This window comes from Pongo pygmaeus, chromosome 15 (assembly GCF_028885625.2).
Source record: "Pongo pygmaeus isolate AG05252 chromosome 15, NHGRI_mPonPyg2-v2.0_pri, whole genome shotgun sequence".
Classification (NCBI taxonomy): Eukaryota; Metazoa; Chordata; class Mammalia; order Primates; family Hominidae; genus Pongo; species Pongo pygmaeus.
In genome coordinates, this window is record NC_072388.2 from 101363320 (window position 1) to 101385389 (window position 22070).

At 44.5% G+C, this 22070-nt stretch overlaps 1 protein-coding gene across 10 annotated transcripts in view; it reads right to left on the reverse strand.

The window, feature by feature from the left end:
• The window catches only part of MOK (MOK protein kinase), an 81652-nt gene extending 60305 nt beyond the window's left edge, over window positions 1-21347 (reverse strand). For 3 of the 10 annotated variants that reach the window (XR_008493653.2, XM_054448431.2, XM_063651236.1), the window contains exon 1: window positions 21069-21260. Coding sequence is in view for 6 of the 10 variants with exons in the window: in XM_054448431.2 (XP_054304406.2) it covers window positions 21069-21075 (7 nt within the window). In the remaining 4 variants the exon portion in view is untranslated. Of the gene's footprint in view, window positions 1-1180; window positions 1247-20780; window positions 20813-21068 lie in introns of those variants that run through there. The other 7 variants (XM_054448433.2, XM_054448432.2, XM_054448430.2 and 4 more) reach the window with 5 other exon arrangements.
• Window positions 21348-22070: the final 723 nt, after the last annotated feature.

Below are 22070 nucleotides of genomic sequence, written 5' to 3' on the forward strand. Positions count from 1 at the left end.
CAGGCCCCAAACCTGCATCTGCACAAAGCAGATGGGGTCGTGCTATGTTGCCCAGGCTGGCCTCAAACTCCTGGGCTCAAGCCTAAACTTCTACCTCAGCCTCCCAAGTGGCTAGCATGAGCCACTGCACCTAATTCACAGGTTTTCAAAACTGCAGCGCTGAAGGTGGGCATCCTCTTCAGTATTCCTTTCCACATGCACATTTTGAATGCCTTGTCTGAATTCTGATTTGAACAAACCCATCGGTAAAAAGGTACTCATTTTTCAGAAGTGATAATGGTTATGTCAAAACACAAAAAATGTCCTTATCTGTTAGCAAGAAATACAGAAGTATTTCCAGATGAAAATGATACAATAATTGGGATTTACTTTAAAATATCCCTGGCCAGGTGGTGGCTCACACCTGTAATCCCAGCACTTTGGGAGACCCAGGTCGGTGGATCACTTGAGGCCAGGAGTTCGAAACCTGTCTGGACAACATGGTGAAACCACATCTCTACTAAAAATACAAAAATTAGCTGGGTGTGGTGGTGCGCACCTGTAATCCCAGCTACTTGGGAGGCTGAGGTAGAAGAATTGTTCAAACCCGGAAGGCAGAGGTTGCAGCAAGCCAAGATCGCACCACTGCACTCCAGCTTGGGGGACAAAAGCAAAACTCCGTCTCAAAAAATAAAATAAAATACCCCTGTACATTCCCATTCACTACGGCTGAAATTATAAACTGGCATAGTGTCTTTGGAGGGCAATTTGGCAGAACCTATCAAATCTTTAAGACGTGCATCCTCCAGCCGGGCGCGGTGGCTCACGCCTGTAATCCCAGCACTTTTGGAGGCCAAGGTGAGGATCACTTGAGCCCAGGAGTTCAAGGCCAAGTTGGGCAACATGGACCCCGTCTCTACAAAAAATAATTACCCAGACTCAATGGCGCATGCCTGTCATCCCAGCTACTCAGGAGGCTGAAGTGGGAGAATCACTTGAGCCCAGGAGTTTGAGGCTGCAGTGAGTAGGGATCGCACTACTATACACTAGCCTGGGCGACAGAGGGAGACCCTGTCTAAAAGAAAAAAAATAACTTGTTCAAGTACATGTGATAGGAAGATTAATGATTGCACCATTAATCAATACAGTTAAGCTGATAACCCAAATGGCCCCCATAGGAAACTGGATTAATATGGTTTACCTGTATAATGGAATATACTGTAAATATTTAAAATAATGGGTGGCAGGTGCCTGTAGTCCCAGCTACTCGAGAGGCTGACGCAGGAGAATCACTTCAACCTGGGAGGTGGAGGTTGCAGTAAGCTGAGATTGTGCCACTACACTCCAGCCTGGGCAACAAAGTGAGACTCCGTCTCAAATAATAATAATAATAATAGTAATAATAATAATAATGTCCTTAAAAACTATACACACACACAGAATTAATAGTGGCTCTGTCTGAGGTTACAGGTGTCTCATTTTCTAAGTTAGATATTTTCCACAATGTTGTTTTTTGAAATAAGAGCACGATTTTCACTATTTTATTTCAAAATAACAAAAACTAAATACTCCTCCCCCAGAAAAGATGGTGGTGGGGAAAATGGTAAAATGCTGATCACTGCTGAAATTCGGTGATAGATTTATGAGGGTTCAGTGGGCGTGGTGGCTCACGCCTGTCATCCCAGCACTTTGGGAAGCCGAAGCAGGCAGATTACCTGAGGTCAGGACTTCGAGACCAGCCTGGCCAACATGGCGAAAATCCATCTCTACTACAAATACAAAACTTGGCCAGGCGCAGTGGCACATGCCTGTAATCCCAGCACTTTGGGAAGCTGAGACGGGCAGATCACGAGGTCAGGAGTTCAAGACCAGGCCAGCCTGACCAAGATGATGAAACCCCATCGTACTAAAAATATAAAAATTAGCCGAGCATGGCAGCGCGCGCCTGTAGTCCCAGCTACTTGGGAGGCTGAAGCAGAAGAATCACTTGAACCCGAGAGGCGGAGGTTGCAGTGAGCCAAGACTGCGCTACTGCACTCCAGCCTGGGTGACAGAGCAAAACTCCGTCTCAAAAAAAAAAAAAAAAAAAAAAAACTTAGCTGGGCGTGGTGGCACACACCTGTAATCCCAGCTACTCAGGAGGCTGAAGCAGGAGAATCACTTGAACCCAGGAGACGGAGGTTGCAGTGAGCTGAGATCGTGCCACTGCACTCCAGCCTAGGCAACAAAGCAAGATTCCATCTCAAAAAAAAAAAAAAAAAAAGGATTTATGAGGGTTTACTCCATTTAATTTTCTATACTTCTGGCATGCTTGAAATTTTCTATAATAAAAACAAAACAAAACAAAAAATAAGGCCACACGTGGTGGCTCACACCTATAATCCCAGCACTTTGGGAGGCTGATGTGGGAGGATTGTTTCAGCTCAAGGAGTTCGAGTCCAGCCTAGGTGTGGTGGTGCAACTGTAAAGTGCAGGAGAGAAGAGGGGAGAGGAGCAAATGGACATGGTTCTGGACAGACCTAAGCCCCTCTGTAACAAACAAGAAGCCAGTAAGTTTTATACATCAGACGTTTTCTTTGGGTTTCAAGCAAAAGAGCAATCTTACCTAAACAGAAATGCAAATTGCCTCTCCTGCCCAGGAACGTCAAGTGTCTTTCCAAGGCCAGGGCCCCAGCCCATCTGCCTGGGCCTGGCCAGCAGAGATGGGTGGTCTTCCCTAGGAATTTCACCTGCACATGCACAGGGTCTGCCGGCTATTCTCATTTGCAATCCAAGTCCCTGCTGAATTCCAACTCTCTTTTTTTTTTATTATTGTGGCAGAATTTTAAAGTATTTGGCTTGCCTTTTCTATGTTTTGCTATGTTTTACTTTAACTTATTTTACTTCTTTTTTACTTATATTTGAGTACCAGGAATATCAATCATGTGCCAGAGCAGCCACGTTCTGTCACCACCCTTTTCGGTCACAACTCACTGGGGCAAGAAAGGCAAACAGCAACCAATAAGGTGGTCAAGCTAAGCAGGCTCCACCCAGTAGGCAGAGAAGTAGACCACTAGCTCTCACAGGAAAATGAATTGATAAGTATGCAGAGAGTCAAGCTGTGAACACTGACCAAAGCTGAAAAGTCATGAGACAGTAAGAGGCTAAAGGGGCCATAAATGGGCTAAGAGGAAGCAGGAGTTAAAGATAAGCAAGACAGAGCTACTAAAGCTGAACACAGGCACACCCTCTGACCTAGAAGGTTAGATACCCAAGTGAAATATGTCCGCCCGACACAAGAATGTTCACGGAAGCACTGTTTTTAATAACCCAAAATGATAAACAACAGTAGACTAGATGTATGTTTAATACTGAGTGTCAACTTGATTGGATTGAAGGATGCAAAGTATTGATCCTGGGTGTGTCTGTGAGGGTGTCGGCAAAGGAGGTTAACATTTGAGTCAGTGGGCTAGGAAAGGCAGACCCACCTTTAATCTGGGTGGGCACCATCTAATCGGCTGCCAGTGCAGTCAGAATATAAAGCAGGCAGAAGAATGTGAAAAGACTAGACTGGCCTAGCCTCCCAGCCTACATCTTTCTCCCGTGCTGGATGCTTCCTGCCCTCGAACATCGGAATCCAAGTTCCTCAGCTTTGGGACTCGGACTGGCTTCCTTGCTCCTCAGCCTGCAAACAGCCTATTGTGGGACTTTGTGATTGTGTGAGTTAATACTCCTTAATAAATTCCCCTTTATATATGTATCTATCCTATTAGTTCTGTCCCTCTAGAGAACCCTAATACACTAGATAAAGAAATGTAGTATATCCACACAACAGTATACTATACAGTAATGAGAATAAACAAAGTACAACTACACACAATACGGCTACATCTCACAAACATCACATTAAGCAAAATAACCTAATTATAAAGAGTTCACATTGTATGAGTCCATTTATATAAAGTTCAAAAACATGCAAAACTAAAGACAACCCACAGATAAAAGCAAAATATCTGCAAATCATATATCTGATAAGAAACTTGTATCTAGAATATATAAATAAGTCTTATAACTTAATAACACAAAGACAATCCAACTAAAAGGTGATCAAAAGATTTGACAGACAGACATTTGGAGATTATGTCTCCAAACAAGACATAAAAATGACCAATAGGCTACGAAATGATGCTCAACGTCATTAGTCATTAGGGAAAAGCAAGTCAAAACTATGATGAGATACCACTTCACACTCACTAGAATCAAAAAGATAGATAATAACAAGTGTTGGTGAGGATGTGGAGAAATTGGGACCCTCATACATTGCTGGCAGGAATGGAAAATGGTGCAGACACTATGAAAAACAGTTTGGCCAGTTCTTTGAGATGTTAAACAGAGTTACCATATGACCTAGCAATTCCACTCCTACATATATGCCCAAGAGAAACAAAAACATAAGTCCAAACAAAAACCTGTAAGTGAATGTTCACAGTAGCATTATTCATAATATCTGAAAGGTGGAAAGCATCCAAATGTCCATCAGTAGATGAACAGATAAACAAAATGTGGTCTATCCATACAATGGAATATTATTCAGCCATGAAAAGGAATGAAGTACCGACACACGCTACAACATGGATGAACCTTGAGGACATTATGCTAAGTGAAAGAAATCAGGAACAAAATGCCACATATTATGTGATCCCACTTATATGAAATGTCCAGAATAAGCAAATCTATAGAGACAGAAAATAGATTTGTAATTGCCTAGGGTTGGTGGAATGTGGGATAAATAAGGAGTAACCACTCCTCATTTCTTTTGGGGTACAGGTTTCTTTTGGGGATGATGAAAATATTTTAACATTAGATTATAGTTATAGTTACACAACTCAGAAAATATACTTAAAACCACTGAACAGTATACTTTAAATGAGTGAACGTTATGCTATGTATATTTCAATAACTCCATTAAAACAGACAACTCTGTGGTGTTGGAAATCAGAAAGTGGTTACCTTGTGGGGTGAAGTGACCAGAATGGGCTGAAGGGGACACCCATCATACCAGTAACACTCTGCTTCTTGATCTGGAAGCAGGTTTCATGTGCATGTTCACTTCACCAACTTGTATACTTAAATATAAGTGCAGTTTTGTTTTGTTTTGTTTTGTTTTGTTTTGTTTTGAGACAGGGTCTCACTCCGTTGCCCAGGTTGGAGTGCAGTGGTGCAACCTCGGCTCATTGCAACCTCCACCTCCCACTCTCAAGCGATCATCCCACCTCAGCCTTCTGAGTAGCTGGGACTACAGGCACCCGCCACCATGCCCAGCTAATTGTTTTGTATTTTTTGTAGAGACAGGATTTTGCCATGTTGCCCAGGCTGGTCTCAAACTCCTCAGCACAAGTGATCCGCCCGTCTTGGCCTCCCAAAGTGCTGGGATTACAGGCACGAGCCACCGCGCTTGGCCAATTTGTGCAGTTTTCTGTATTATGTTATACTCCAAAATAAAATTAGAAAAAAAAAAACAAGAGTTAGGAATAAGCAGAGAGTATAACGAACAGAAGTGACACATGGTAAAGAGTATATACAGGGAAAATCACAAAGAAAAACAGACTGAGAAATCTCATTAATGGCAGAATATGCACGTCTACAAATCCTTACTGCTGAGGTGCAAAACAATCTGCTTTCAATACTATTCTAGTTCCTAAGAGGGCCAATTCCCTCCTGCTCTCGGGTTTTCCTATTCTTAAGCTCCTGTTTTTTATTTTTTATTTATTTATTTTTTGAGACAGAGTCTCACTGTGTTGCCCAAGTGATCTCGGCTCACTACAACCTCCATCTTCCAAGTTCAAGAGATTCTCATGTCTCAGCCTCCCAAGTAGCTGGGATTACAGGTGTGTGCCACCATACCAAGCTAATTTTTGTATTTTTATTAGAGATGGGGTTTCACCATGTTGGCCAGGCTGGTCTCGAACTCCTAACCTCAGGTAATCCACCCGCCTCAGCTTCCCACCCGCCTCACCCTCCCAAAGTGCTGGGATTATAGGCGTGAGCCACTGCACCCAGCCCTCAAGCTCCTTCTTTGTCAACAATTATAATAATATGTCTCCATACTGTGAGGTGTAAGGAGACTTACTGGTCCTTACAATTGAAACTAAAACAATTCTCTTAATAAGAACTAAAGGATAAAGAACACTTCTTCAACAGTCTTCCTAACAAGGAGACTAGATTCTTTTTCTCCATGGTTAGCATGAGACATCCTCTTTTGGTTTCTCAAAACAGGTCTCCACCCTATTTCCCAGGTGGCTTCCTTGTTCGAAATGAAAACCCTCCGGGAAGGGTTTGAGTATTACTTGGTCCTGGAAACTTACAAGAAGCAGGAGATAAAATGCAGTACACTTAGAGAAACAACAACAAAAAAAGACCAGGTACGGTGGCTGATGCCTATAATCCCAGCACTTTGGAAGGCCGAGGTGGGCGGATCATCTGAGGTTGGGAGTTCAAGACCAGCCTGACCAACATGGAGAAACCCCGTCTCTACTAAAAATACAAAATTAGCCGGGTGTGGTGGTGCATGCCTGTAATCCCAGCTACTCAGGAAGGCTGAGGCAGGAGAATCGCTTGAACCCGGGAGGAGGAGGTTGCGGTGAGCCGAGATCACGCCACTGCACTCCAGCCTGGGCAACAAGAGCAAAACTCAGTCTCAAAAAAAAAAGAGAAACAAACAAACAAAAAATAGTAAAAACGAACAAAAAAGGCTTGGGGAATGGAACATTAACCATTCAATTTGTGTATGAGTAAATCAGTACATTAAAAGTCACAGCCTGAGACAAAGCCAAGTGTCACAACTAGTCTGTGTTATGAGCAAAAGAAAGGTGGTCTACTGCACCAGGAAGGGCTGCTCTCCATTACCACTTCCAGGAAAAACAACCTGAGGATGCTGAATCTCCAGACCAGCATTTTCCAAACTGAGTACTACAAAACACGAGGATCCCTGAACCCTAATGGGTATTCCACAAAAGAGGGTTCCATAAGCAAATAAATTTAGGAAATACAGAGTTAAATACGGCAAAATGTGTTTGCAGAATTCCTCAATGCCTTTCCCTGCATATGAGATGAGTCTCCAAATGGAGGTGGGGTATATGAGAGGGGGTGTGAGATACAACCAGAGAACACCAGTTAACATCCCCCAGCACTGCTCTAGATCCCCAAACCGAAGATCTTCAAACTATGCTATTAGAATCCCTTTTATCCAAGTTTTCCCTGAATAAAAGAGGAACTAATCTAGCTTCCAGCAAGGCAGGGTTTCAGAACTATTCTGCTAGCTTTATTGTTCTCACTTGCCTTCTGGGAGAAACTGGCTAATGTAAGGCAGGAGTGAGCCCCACTGAGCCTTCAGGACAGAGCACGGTACCATATGCCTTCTGACAAAAAACCGGAAGCCATAACTTGCTTGACAACTATACCTTAACTAAGTCCCAGAGCCTCTCTACAACTGGAAACCTAATTAAATTCCATTAAATCCTAAAACCACGCAATAAAGATTCTTTGGTGCATCTCCAAGAAGCTTCTGCAAAAGAAATGGACCAAAATACAGGCCCTGGCCCTGACCACTGATTTGTACAGTTTAAAACCTCATTAAGTAATTTTGACAAGTTTCTTGAGGAGCCTCCAAACTTGAAACTTTGTGGGAAAATTCAACAGCCTAAACATCTTCTGCCCTCAGGCAGACCCTCATACTGACCTACCAGGCCCTGTTCGTACTAGTCAAGGGATAGCTGCTGCTTGCTAAAACACTACCAAAATTTACCCCTTCTCTTAAATGAATTAAACTGGAAAGCCCAGAAATTTCTCTACAAGAAGATCAGTGTCTTCATTGTGCAGAAGAGCTCACACAGCAGGCCTGGGACTTCTCTCCTTAGAAAGGTCTGCTTGCAGCCAAGTGTGGTGGCTCACACCTGTAATCCCAGCACTTTGGGAGGCCAAGGTGGGCAGATCACCTGAGATCGGGAGTTTGAGACCAGCCTGGCCAACATGGTGAAACCCCATCTCTACTAAAAATACAAAAAATTATCCAGGCATGGTGGCCTGTGCCTGTAATCCCAGCTACTTGGGAGGCTGAGACAGAACTGTTTGAACCTGGGAGGCGGAGGTTGCAGTGAGCCGAGATCACGCCACTGTACTGCAGCCTGGGCAACAGAGCAAAACTCTGTCTCAAAAAAAAAGTAACAATAATAATAATAAAGACTTCTTAGCACCAGCTATATACCACACACCGTGCCACGCACTGTAGACACAAAGATCATTACAACATAATCCCTAGTCTTGAGAATTTACAGTATGTCCCCATACCCCTAATTTTAGGTCCTTTCCTTATAAAAGAGGGAGGGAGGAAATGGAACATTTTTGTTTAGAAAATATCAATGGTCAAATTATGGAGTACATAGGCCAGGTGCGGTGGCTCATGCCTGTAATCCCAGCACTTTGGGAGGCCGAGGCGGGTGGATCACAAGGTCAGGAGATCAAGACCATCCTGGCTAACACAGTGAAACCCCGTCTCTACTAAAAATGTGAAAAATTAGCTGGGCATGGTGGCAGACGGCTGTAGTCCCAGCTACTCAGAAGGCTGAGGCAGGAGAATGGTGTGAACCCAGGAGGTGGAGCTTGCAGTGAGCCGAGATAGCGCCACTGCACTCTAGCTTGGGCGACAGAGCGAGACTCCATCTCAAAACAAAACAAACAAAACAAAAAAACTACAAATTATGGAGTACACAGTGTGTAATACCAAATACATGGTGCTCTGGATTCCAATCTTCCAGGACTAGTCTGGGAAGCCTTCAAGCAGATGTCTTTCTTCCTTCTGTGTGCACCTTGTCCTCCTGTTACAGAACTGCTCATGCTCCACTATGCACCTTCTCCTCATAAAGCCATAAACCCCTTAAAGGGAAAGTCTACAATCTGTTCTCTCTTGTGCCATTACACTTAGAGAAACAAAAACCAACAGGAAAAAAAAAAAAAACCTTGGGGAATTAAATATTATTTTAGTATTAAAACCATTCAATTTGTATATGAGTGAATCTGTACATTAACAGCCACATTGAGGCTGGGTGTGGTAGCTCATGCCTGTAATCCCAGCACTTTGGGAGGCTGAGGTGGGCAGATCACCTGAGGTCAGGGGTTCCAAACCAGTCTGGCCAACATAATGAAACCCCGTCTCTACTAAAAATACAAAAATTGGCCAGGAGGGTGGCGCGCACCTGCAATCCCAGCCGCTAGCAAGGCTGAGGCATGAGAATCGCTTGAACCTGGGAGGCAGAGGTTGCAGTGAGTGGAGATTGTGCCACTGTACTCCAGCCTGGGCGACAGAGCTAGATTCCATCTCAAAAACAAAAAACAAACGAACAAACAAAAAACTTTATAAACAAAGATGGTATTCACAGTGTCACAAAAGTAAGAATGCCAGAAACTTAAATATCCAGTATCAAGGAAATGTTCTAACAAGCTATGAAATAGCCACAGACTGAAATATTATGTAACCATTGATAACGATGCTTTCAAAAAATATTTCATGACATGGGAAAATGTTCAGCCATAATTTCATGTTAAGTGAAAAAAAGGATGATAATGATCATACACACAACACATGCACAGAGAAAGACTGAATACAGCTGGGTGCAGTGGCTCACGCCTGTAATCCCAGCACTTTGGGAGGCTGAGGCAGGCAGATCACCTGAGGTCAGGAGTTCGAGACCAGCCTGACCAACATAGAGAAACCCCGTCTCTACTAAAAATACAAAATTAGCCAGGCGTGGTGGCGCATGCCTGTAATCCCAGCTACCCGGGAGGCTGGGGCAGGAGAATCGCTTGAACCCGGGAGGCGGAGGTTGCAGTGAGCCAAGATCATAGTGCCATCGCACTCCAGCCTGGGCAACAAGAGCGAAACTCCATCACAAAAAAAAAAAAAAAGAAAAGAAAAAAAAGAAAAAGATTGAATATAAATATGTAAATTTTTTAATGTATCTATGTCTGAGTAGGACTGAAGGTGATTTAAATTTTCTTCATTATAATTATCTACATTATTCAATGTTCTCAATGAATACACATTAAATGTGTGTAAAGGTGAACATTTCAAGAATTTTAAGAAATCAGTGAAAGTGTTGGCTAAGTGCCACGAAAAACATGAACTTAAAATGAACTGTCTTAAAACTACAATATCCTTTTAAAGGAAGACAGTCATAATGATCACGGGAAGGGGCCAGGTGTGGTGGCTCACGCCTGTAATCCCAGCACTCTGGGAGGCTTAGGCAGGCGGATCACCTGATCCCAGGAGTTTGAGACCAGCCTGGGTAACATGGTGAAATCTTGTCTCTACCAAAAATACAAAAAAATTAGCCACGTGAGGCCGGGTGTGGTGGCTCATGCCTGTAATCCCAGCACTTTGGGAGGCCAAGGTGGGCGGATCACAAGGTCAGGAGATCAAGACCATCCTGGCTAACATGGTGAAACCCCGTCTCTACTAAAAATACAAAAAATTAGCCAGGCGTCGTGGCGGGTACCTGTAGTCCCAGCTACTCGGGAGGCTGAGGCAGGAAAATGGCATGAACCCAGGAGGCGGAGCTGGCAGTGAGCCGAGATAGCACCACTGCACTCCAGCCAGGGTGACAGAGCGAGACTCCGTCTCAAAAAAAAAAAAAAATTAGCCAGGCATCGTGATGCGTGCCTGTAGCCCCAGCTATTTGGGAGGCTGAGGTAGGCGAATCATCTGAGCCCGGGAAGTCAAGGCTGCAGTGAGCCATGATGGTGCCACTGTACTCCAGCCTGAGTGACAGACAGAGAGAGACCTTGTCTCAAAAAGAAAAAAAAAAAGAAAATCAAAGGAGGGACTGGAGGTCAATCACTGAAAGTCAAGCTGTGGACTAAGGAATTCGGATTTAAGAGAAGAGGGAATTTACACAATCAATTCCAATTTGTGTTTCATCACAGATAAATTAAGCAGACTTGCTTTAAAAAAATAGGTCAACTGTGAACTGTAAAGTGGTTTCAGCACACAAATTCAGTGTGTGCTAATGTCCCAGGCTGGCTCTAAACCATCACAACCAGCAATAAATGGAACTTGCCGCACTGGAGGTGTCTGTTGGTAGATAAAGGGGTCACTTGTTTCCCTCATGACTCTTCTAGTAGGCAGAAAGTATGGGGTATAAAATAAGGATAAGAGGCAGGGATTAAAAAAGAAACCACCTCTATGAAAAAATACGTGGGAAAAGTTCCTGTTCTCTCCAACAAGATCTGGCATATTTTCATAGGCCTTCAAAATTAAACAAGAAACACTGAAATGCAGACAAAGCATGATACAAAGCTCTGAAGGGCACAGAGCTATGATACTGTAAATGAACGTCATGCCCCACATTATTGGGAATAGAGTAAACAAGCACCAAAACAAAAAACAGACTCAAGGACAAAGGCGTTAAAATAACAGAGCTGGATGAAAAAGGGAGAACAAGGGAGATAAATGAATACATCTGTATTAAGATTCTATGCACATTTATTAAACCAAGGCTTGTTTGTTGAAGTGGAATTTAAGCCTTATTTAACAAGTGAAAATGAAGGTCAAATTCACTTTTTGTGAAATGCAAAACTTGTCACGTTCAAGTCCAAACATTTTTATTCATGTGCTGTTTATAAAGTTCTTAATCAGGGTGGGTGACAGGCATCAGAGCTATGGGGCTTCACCAACAGAGGGAGGAAAATAATTGGGGGAGGTTAATTGCTGACTACAACTAGAGTATGCAAGGAAGAAGATTTCAGCTTCTTACTAATTTCCATTCTCTTCAAGAGATTAAACAGTTCAAACCAAATTACTAAAACAAGGTCAGGAAGCTTCAATGAAGAGGGGCTGTACACAATTAATTATTTGATATAGTGAGGAAAATTATGACCTGAATTACCAAACATTGTGAAAACACAAAAGAACACAAAACTATTCAAAAACTCGTAATATTTTAAAATTGAAATTACACCTATTAACCCAGTAAGTCCACTGCTAATAAACTTGAAGAATTATTCAAAGATCTATGTTCTGGACTGGGCGTGATGGCTCACATCTGTAATCCTAACACTTTGGGAGTGCAAGATGGGAGGATCACTTCAAATCAGGAGTTCATGACCAGCCTGGTCAACATAGCAACACGTGGCCAGGCATGGTGGCTCATGCCTGTAATCCCAGCACTTTGGGAGACCAAGACGGGTCGATCACCTGAGGTCAGGAGTTCAAGACCAGCCTGGCCAATATGGTGAAACCGAGTCTCTACTAAAAATACAAAAATTAGCCAGGCGTGGTGGTGCCTGCCTGTAATCTCAGCTACCTGGGAGGCTGAGGCAGGAGAATCGCTTGAACCCAGAAGGTGGAGAGCACAGTGAGCCAAAATCATGCCACTGCACTCCAGCCTGGGCAACAGACTAAGAGTACGTCTCAAAAAAAAAAAAAAAATAGCAAGATCTATTAAAAAAAAAAAAACTATGTTCAAACATCTTCATAGATGCATCATCCTACAAGCTACAACACAACATATTTAATGTAATCCCATTTGATTTTGGGTAAGGAACAACCATATATTTATATGTATATACACACACACCAATATATAAACGTGTGTGTATATACACAAAAATATGCATAGAAAATGTATGAATGTCCATCTAAGAAAATGTTAACCAGGATTTACTGTGGCAAATAGGGGAAGGTCCTGAGGCTAACTCAAAACCTTCTATGGTTTGGATTTATCACAAAGCCAGTATTAAGTTGACCTCATTTTGTTTTTATTTCAAGAGAAACAGTTGCTAGATAATGCATCTACTTATAAAAACAGAAGGTGGCCAGGCACAGTGGCTCACACCTGTAATTCCAACATATTGGGAGGCCAAGACAGGAGGACCACCAGATCCCAGGATTTTGAGACCAGTCTAGGCAACATGGTGAAGACCCTCATCTCTAAAAAAAAAAAAATAAATAAATAAATAAGTAAAATAAAATGGCTCACACCTGTAATCCCAGCACTTTGGGAGGCTGAGGCAGGCGGATCACAAGGTCAGGAGATCGAGACAAGCCTGGCCAATATGGTGAAACCCTGTCTCTACTAAATATACAAAAATTACCCAGGCGTGGTGGCGGACACTTGTAGTCCCATCTACTTGGGAGGCTGAGGTGGAAGAATACCTTGAACCCAGGAGGCAGAGGTTGCAGTGAGCTGAAATCGCACCATTGCACTCCAGCCTGGGCAACACAGCGAGACTCTGTCTCAAAAAATAATAATAAATAGGCTGGGCACGGTGACTCACGCCTGTAATACCAGCACTTTGGGAGGCCGAGGCAGGCAGATCACAAGGTCGGGAGATCAAGACCATCCTGGCTAACACGGTGAAACCCCATCTCTACTAAAAGTACAAAAAATTAGCAGGTTGTGGTGGTGGGCGCCTGTAGTGCCAGCTACTCTGGAGACTGAGGCAGGAGAACAGCATGAACCCAGGAGGTGGAGCTCACAGTGAGCCGAGATTGCACCACTGCACTCCAGCCTGGTCCACACTGCAAGACTCCATCTCAAAAATAATAATAACGATAATAAATAAATAAATAAAATGAAAACAAAAGTTGATGCTCACAGAAGGAGATGAAAAGGATTATTTGAGGTACCTTTTTTGATTCCATGAAAATACCAGTGAGAGGTGATAGCGTGCTGGCAGCCCTTGCAGCCCTCGCTAGCTCTCGGCACCTCCTCCGCCTCGGTGCCCACTCTGGCCACACTTGAGGAGCCCTTCAGCCCGCCGCTGCACTGTGGGAGCCCCTCCCTGGGCTGACCAGGGCCAGAGCCGGCTCTCAGCTTGCAGGGAGGTGTGGAGGGAGAGGCGCAGGTGGGAAGCGTGGCTGCATGTGGCGCTTGTGGGCCAGCACGGGTTCCTGGTGCTGCTGGCCCAGGTAGTGAGGGGTTTAGCACCCGGGCCAGCAGCTGCTGAGGGTGCGCCTGGTCCCCCTGCAGTGCCGGCCCACCGGCCCTGCCTGCGCTCAAATTCTTTCTGGGCCTCAGCTGCTTCCCGTGGGGCAGGACTTGAGACCTGCAGCCCGCCATGCCTGAGCCTCCCAACCCCCGCCGTGGGCTCCTGCGCAGCCCCAGCCTCCCCGACGAGCACCGCCCCCTGCTCTAGGGTGCCCAGTCCCATCGACTGCCCAAGGGCTGAGGGGTGCAGCGGCATGGTGCGGGACTGGCGGGCAGCTCCATCTGCAGCCCCAGTGTCAGATCCACTAGGTGAAGCCAGCTGGGCTCCTGAGTCTAGTGGGGACTTAGAGAACCTTTATGTCTAGCTAAGGTATTATAAATACACCAATCAGCACTCTGTGTCTAGCTCAAGGTTTGTAAATGCACCAATCAGCACTCTGCATCTAGCTAATCTGGTGGGGACTTGGAGAATCTTTATGTCTAGCTAAGAGATTGTAAATACACCAATCAGCACTCTGTGTCTAGCTCAAAGTTTGTAAACACACCAATCAGCACCCTGTATCTAGCTCAAGGTTTGTAAATGCACCAATCAGTGCTCTGTGTCTAGCTGATCTAGCAGGGACTTGGAGAACTTTTGTGTCTAGCTCAGGGACTGTAAACACACCAATCAGCACCCTGTCAAAACGGACCAATCAGCTCTCTGTAAAACAGACCAACTGGCTCTCTGTAAAATGGACCAATCAGCTCTCTGTAAAATGGACCAATCAGCAGGATGTGGGTGGTGCCAGATAAGAGAATAAAAGCAGGCTGCCTAAGCCAGCAGTGGCAACTTGCTCTGGTCCCCTTCCACACTGTGGAAGCTTTGTTCTTTCACCCTTTAAAATAAATGTTGCTGCTGCTCACTCTTTGGGTCCACACCGCTTTTATGAGCTGTAACACTCGCTGCAAAGGTCTGTAGCTTCTCTCCTGAGGCCAGCAAGACCACGAACCCACCAGGAGGAACAAACAACTCCAGACGCAGCACCTTCAGAGCGATAACGCTCACCGCGAACGTCTGCAGCTTTACTCCTGAAGCCAGTGAGACCACTAACCCACCAGAAGGAAGAAACTCTGAACACATCTGAACATCAGAAGGAATAAACTCCAGACACACTGCCTTTAAGAACTCTAACACTCACCGCGAGGGTCCGAGGGTTCGTTCTTGAAGTCAGTGAGACCAAAGAACCCACCAATTCCGGACACACTAGCATTTAAAAAAGACAAATTACTTAACTCTTCCCATGGCGGAAAAAAAAAGACAGCTTAAACCTCATTGTAATTACAACAGATACTTTTAAAAATTTTCTCTGGGCCGGACGCAGTGGCTCATGCCTGTAATCCCAGCACTTTGGGAGGCTGAGGCGGGCAGATCACCTGAGATCAGGAGTTCGAGACCAACCTGGCCAACATGGTGAAATCCCATCTCTACTAAAACTACAAAAATTAACCAGGCGTGGTGGTGTGCACCTATAATCCCAGCTACTCGGGAGGCTGATGCATGAGAATTGCTTGAACCCTGGAAGCAGAGGTTGCAGTGAGCCAAGATCATGCCACTGCACTCCAGCCTGGGCAACAGAGTGAGACTACCTACAAAAAAAAAGAAAAATTCTCTATGATACAATAGCAAACTGTTACCGCCTTAGGAATGTAACTTCTCTGGGTTTTTGTTTTATTTTTTTGAAACAGGGTCTTCCTTTGACATCCACGCTGGACAGCAGTGGCGTGATCCCAGCTCACTACAGCCTCAAACTCTTGGGTTCAAGCAATGCTCCTGCCTCAGCCTCCCGAGTACCTGGGACCACAGGCATGCACTGCCATGCTTGGCCAATTTTTTAATTATTTAGTAGAGACAGAGTCTCGTCATGTTGCCCAGGCTGGTCTCAGACTCCTGGATTTAAGAAATCTCTTGCCTCAGCCTCTCAAAGTGCTGGGTTTACAGACATGAGCCACCATGTCTGGCCACTTTTCTCTTTTTACAGGTATGTTTTGAATAATTCATTAAAAAGTTGAGACAGGACCAGGCACAGTGGCTCATGCCTATAATCCAGGAGTTCAAGACCAGCCAGGGCAATGTAGGGAGACCCCCAACTCTAGTAAACAATTAAAAACTTAAACCTGGGCAGCCAGGAGCAGTGGCTCACGCATGTAATCCCAGCACTTTGGGAGGCCAAGGTGGGCAGATTGCCTGAGGTCAGGAGTTCGAGACCAGCCTGGCCAGCATGGTGAAACCCAATCTCTCCTAAAAATACAAAAATTAGCCAGGTATGTTGGCAGGCGCCTGTAATCCCAGCTATTTGGGGGGCTGAGGCAGAAGAATCACTTGAACCCGGGAGGTGGAGGTTGCAGCAAGCTGAGATCATGCCATTGGACTCCAGCCTAGGCGACGGGGAAAGACTCCATCTCAAAAAAAAAAAAAAAAAAAAAAAAAAAAGCCTGGGCTGGGCAACACAGCAAAACCCCATCTCCACCAAAAAAAAAAAAAAAAAAAAAAAAAAAAAATTAGCTGGGCGAGGAGGCACATGCCTGTGGTCCTAACTACTCAGGAGGCTGAGGTGGGAGGATTGCCTGAGCCCAGGAGATGGAGGCTGTCGTGAGCTGTGACTACACCGCAGCACTCCAGCCTAGGCAACAGACTCTATCTCAAACAAAAAAGAAAAGAAAAGAAAGTTCAGACAGGAAAAAAGAGTGGTACTTCAACTAGACTAGATAAGGGAAAACTTTTCCAAGTAAGGATCTGACTGATGTTTTCATTCTTTCCCTTTTTATATCCCTGCCTGCCATCCGCTGAAATAGCAAATAATAATTCATTCACAATTTATCATGTACCAGACACTGTGCTATCAGCTTTATATAGATGATTTCACTTAATCTTTGAAACAATGCTATGTGATTGGTATTATCATCCCTGTTTAAAGATGAATGTGGGCTGGGCACACTGGCTCACAGCTGTAATCTCAGCACTTTGGAAGGCCAAGGCAGGTGGATCACCTGAGGTCAGGAGTTCTTGATCAGCCTGACCAACATGGTGAAACCCCGTCTCTACTCAAAATACAAAAATTAGCCAGGTGTAGTGGTGCGCCTAAAATCCCAGCTACTCAGGAGGCTGAGACAGGAGAATCGCTTGAACCCAGGAGGCAGAGGTTGCAGTGAGCCAAGATTGTGCCACTGTACTCATTCCAGCCTGGCCAACAGAGCAAGACTCCATCTCAAAATAAAAAAGAAACTTTTAAGATGACTTCAGCTCCAGCCACCATCTGAGTGCATGAGAGACTTCCAGTAAGACCTGCCTAGTTGAATCCAGGCAACCTGAAGAACTACAAGAAAGACTGTTGTTCCTTTAAGCCACAAAATTGAAGTGATCTGTTACGCAGCAATAGGTAACCGGAACAATGAAGAAAAGCAGTATAAGAAAAAGTAACATGCCTGAAGCTGCTATGCCCACCCGGTTCCAATGCCCACGCTCTTATCAACTGCACTGTGTCACTCTTTGCTCTCTACTGTTGCAAATGATGCCAAATAAAAAGAAGGACAGGAATACTCCACAGAACAACACACCCCTAAACACATGGGCATCACCTAGAAAACAAGTACAAAAATATACCTAGAAAATCCTGACAGACCCCTGTAATAATCTAGCATTCCCAGCCCCACTCTGACCCCAAGCTATGGATCCAATTTCACCATTACTCACTTTTCCTGATCATTCTACTTCTATAACTCTGTCTCTGTGATTTCAAGTTCTGGAATATTCTCTCCATTGTTAACTATTTTTAAATCATTTATTTAATGATCAGGATGTAAACCAGGGGGACAAAAGGTTACAATAATTCTTAGAGTAGATTTTAAGGTAGAAGGAAGAAAGGGAGAATAAAGATGTCACCACTAAACCAAGCAACCGAAAACTACCAAAATGACCATCTAAAAGAACATACCAAACAATACTAAATATAATTTAAAAACAAAAGTTTACAAGAAGTAAATCATAAATGTACATTTTTTGTGTATTTTGTTTTGTTTTGATTTTTTTTTTTTTTTTTTTGTATTTTTTGGTTGAGACGGGGTTTCACCACATTGGCCAGGCTGGTCTCGAACTCCTGACCTCAAGTGATCAGCCAACCTCGGCGTCCCGAAGTGCTGGGATTACAGGAGTGAGCCACTGCACCCGCCCCATAAATGTAAATTTTATATGTATACATACATATGCATTTTTTATTTTTATTTTTGCTCTGTTGCCCAGGCTAGAGTGCAGTAGTGCGATCTCGGCTCACTGCAACCCCCGCGAGGTTCAAGCGATTCCCCTGCCTCAGCCTCCCAAGTAGCTGGGATTAGAGGCACCTGCCACCACGCCTGACTAATTTTTGTATTTTTAGTAGAGACGGGGTTTCACCATGTTGGCCAGGCTGGTCTCAAACTCCTGACTTCAAGTGATCCACCCACCTCAGCCTCTCAAAGTGCTGCGATTACAGGCGTGAGCCACTGCACCCGGCCCACAAATGTAAATTTTATATATATACACATATATACATATTTCTTTTCTTTTTTTTTTTTGAGACGGAGTCTCTTGCTTTGTTGCCCAGGCTGGAGTACAGTGGCCCGATCTTGGCTCACTGCAAGCTCTGCCTCCCAGGTCCACGCCATTCTCTTGACTCAGCCTCCCGAGTAGCTGGGACTACAGGTGCCCGCCACCACACCTGGCTAATTTTTTGTATTTTTAATAGAGCCAGGGTTTCACCGTGTTAGCCAGGATGGTCTTGATCTCCTGAACTCATGATCCGCCCACCTCGGCCTCCCAAAGTGCTGGGATTACAGGTGTGAGCCACTGCGCCCAGCCAGCACATGTACATATTTCTATATAGGTATACACATGCAGTGCTAACATTAGTTTTTTAAAAAGGGAGAAATACACATTTATATATTTATATATAATATATATATAGAGAGAGAGTAAATTACTGGAAGTGATGCCTCTAGGTAGTGGGGTATGAAGAGTCTAAGAGGAAGGCCAGGCACGGTGGCTCTCGTCTGTAATTCCAATACTTTGGGAGGCTTAGGCAGGTGGATCGCTTGACGTCAGGAGTTTGAGACCAGCCTGGCCAACATGTTGAAACCCCGTCTCTACCAAAAAATACAAGTTAGCTGGGCGTGGTGGTGCACACCTGTAATCTCAGCTACTTGGGAGGCTGAGGTGGGAGAATCACTTGAACCCGGGAGGCAAAGGTTGCAGTGAGCCAAGATTGCACCTCTGCACTCCAGCCAGGGTGACACAGAGAGACCCTGTCAAAAAAAAAAAAAAAAGTCTAAGAGAAAAAGAAGGTAGATAAATAAACCAAATGATCAAATCTAACTTCAGCAAAACGGCAATGAACTGACGTCAGGCACTCTGGAAGGGCCACACTGACAGAGACACAATGTTGCCTCTCACATATTCCTGGTAAAAACATTTAAGCTGAAGCTAATTATGAGGCGACAATCAGACAAATCCAAATTGAGAGATATTCTGCAAAACACTGGGCTGGATTCTTTAAAAATGTCATTTGGCCTACAGAGGACAGCCAAATAAAAATGAAAATATCATTGTCATGAAAGACACAAAAGGCAGGGACACCATATTAAAAGAGACCAAAGAGATATGACAACAGAATACAATTTGTGATTCTTGATTGGACAGAAAAAATATAAACAACTATAACATGTTATTGGGATAAATGGAAAAACTGAAATATGGACTGTATATCAGAGTATTGTATCACTGTTAAATTTTCTAAATGTGTTATTTGTAATGTGATGATGTAGGAGAATATCCTTGTTCTTGGCAGATAACTGCTGAAAGAAGTGGTGAATTATTAGTAGTCTACAACTAACTCTTGAAAGGTCCAGTGAAAATATATACATAAATGGGAGAGAGAAAACACCAGAGCGAAAGTGAGCACACAAAAATAAGGCAAAATGGTGCATCTAAGTGAAGGACGGGTTTATAAATATTCAATGTACTGCTCTTGCAACTTTCCTGTACATCTGAAAATTTTCAAAACAAACCGATGGGAAGAAAAAAATGAATATAGTACAAAATATGTGCAGTATCATAGTCTGCACTGTAAGTAAAAGTGTAAAGTCTTTTGTAGACCTTGGATTCTAACTACAGTTTTGTAGTGCATTAATGAAAAAGGTAAACATTAAACAATATCCAACAAAATAAAATAAAAATAAAAATGCCTTGTAAAGGGTGAATGAGATGAATTATTTTAAATGTTATGCAACGTACACCATTGACAATTAGGATACAATGCAAATTTAACATTATAACTACTCCTAACATAATATTTTCACAGCAAAGGTCTGAATTTTTACTGCACCTCTGGTTCACAACCATAAACAATTATATCTGTACAGTAATAATAATTTAAAAAACATCATTCTAGCTGGTTGCACTTGGATTGTCAATAATCCACAAATCCTACTAAAGAAAATTTTTTACCCCTTACATTTTCTAGAATGACTACCTCATTTCCCAACTTTGAAGTAACAGCTTTTAACTAAAAGGTTGCTTCAAAATTACTACTAAAAAGTGGTTCCTATAAAACACTACTGCTTGACCCAAAAAATAAAATAAAACACACAGCCCAGCTTTCCTCTCAATTGGACACTAAACCAGTATCATGAAAAGGCAGGGAGCCACGCTGTAAGCGCTCCCCCGTTTTCTGCCGAATGTTCAGGAAAGAGTGTCAGGTTCAAGCCAGCATTTAAAATAAAATAAAATGAATCACACTCAACTCCCTAAACTCCAATGTAAGAACCACGCACCTGCACCAAAATATGCCTGAGCAGGACTCGAGTCGGCTCTCCGAGACCCCAAAGTTCCCAACCTAGCCCCAACCCCTCGAGCTTCCCCCAGGGACACCGGCTTCTCACAGCCGAGGGGGATTCGGGGCCCACATGCGGAGCCTCCCGGGCCTGCCGAGCCACGGCAGAAGGCGACGACGCCCGGCCGCGCCGGCCCCACAGGCCCCTCAAGCTCCTCAAGCTCCCCCAGTCCCTCCCTCCCCCGCCACTCGCTCTCCAGTCCCTGCCCCCCTCCCCGGCCCCACTCACTCTTCATCTTGGATGCGGAAGCCGGTGACAACCCCTTGCCGACACTGGACGGAAAAGAAAGAGGCAGGAAGGTTGTCCCCCTGCTTTCCACTTCCCTGAGGCGGGGTCCCGCACTAGGATCTCCGTGGTGGTCCCTCGAAGGAGAGCATTAGGGATCCCGCCGCCATGTTGTGTCCCTGTCACCCTAGCAACCGTCAGGCCCTGAACGCCACGCGCTGTCGCCTGCGCATGCGCAAGATGCCCCGCCCGTGTACGCGTGCGCAGTGCAGCCCGTCCGCTCAGCCCGGTTGCTAAGCAACCTCTCCTCCGCTTCCATGTAAATACTGTGTAATTCCCCGCCTTTGCACACAGGCTACCTTGCTCGGCTCTCTCTCCCTGCTGTCCTGGGAACTTAGCGATTTGGAACCCACTACGTGGACGATAGCTTTGAGCTTTAATTGGGCTTGGGAGCTTCTACACGAATTTTTTTTTCTTGAGACAGAATCTCGCTCTGTTGCCCAGGTTGGGGTGCAATGGCGTGATCTCGGCTCACTGCAACCTCCGCCTCCCAGCTTCAAGCGATTCTCCTGCCTCAGCCTCCCAAGTAGCTGGGATTACAGGCGCCCACCACTACACCCGGCTAATGTTTTTGTATTTTTAGTAGAGACGGGGTTTCACCATGTTAGGATGGTCTCGAACTCCTGACCTCAGGTGGTCCGCCTGCCTCGGCCTCCCGAAGTGCTGGGATTACAGGCGTGAGCCACCACGCCCGGCCCAGTTTTTCTTTTTAATTCAACAAGCATTTGTTTTTGCCCCAGGAACTGTCGCAGGCATTGGGGATTAAAGGACAACGTAGACGAGGTGACTGAGTTCTTGAAACTAACATTCTAGTGTAAAGATGAATGAATGTACACCGGAATGAACTATGTGCAGACACGGTGCCTAAGCAACACAGTGGCCTAGTTCTCTGGACCCTGACAAAACAATAAAATAACAACCATACTATGTATGGGTATAGTATTT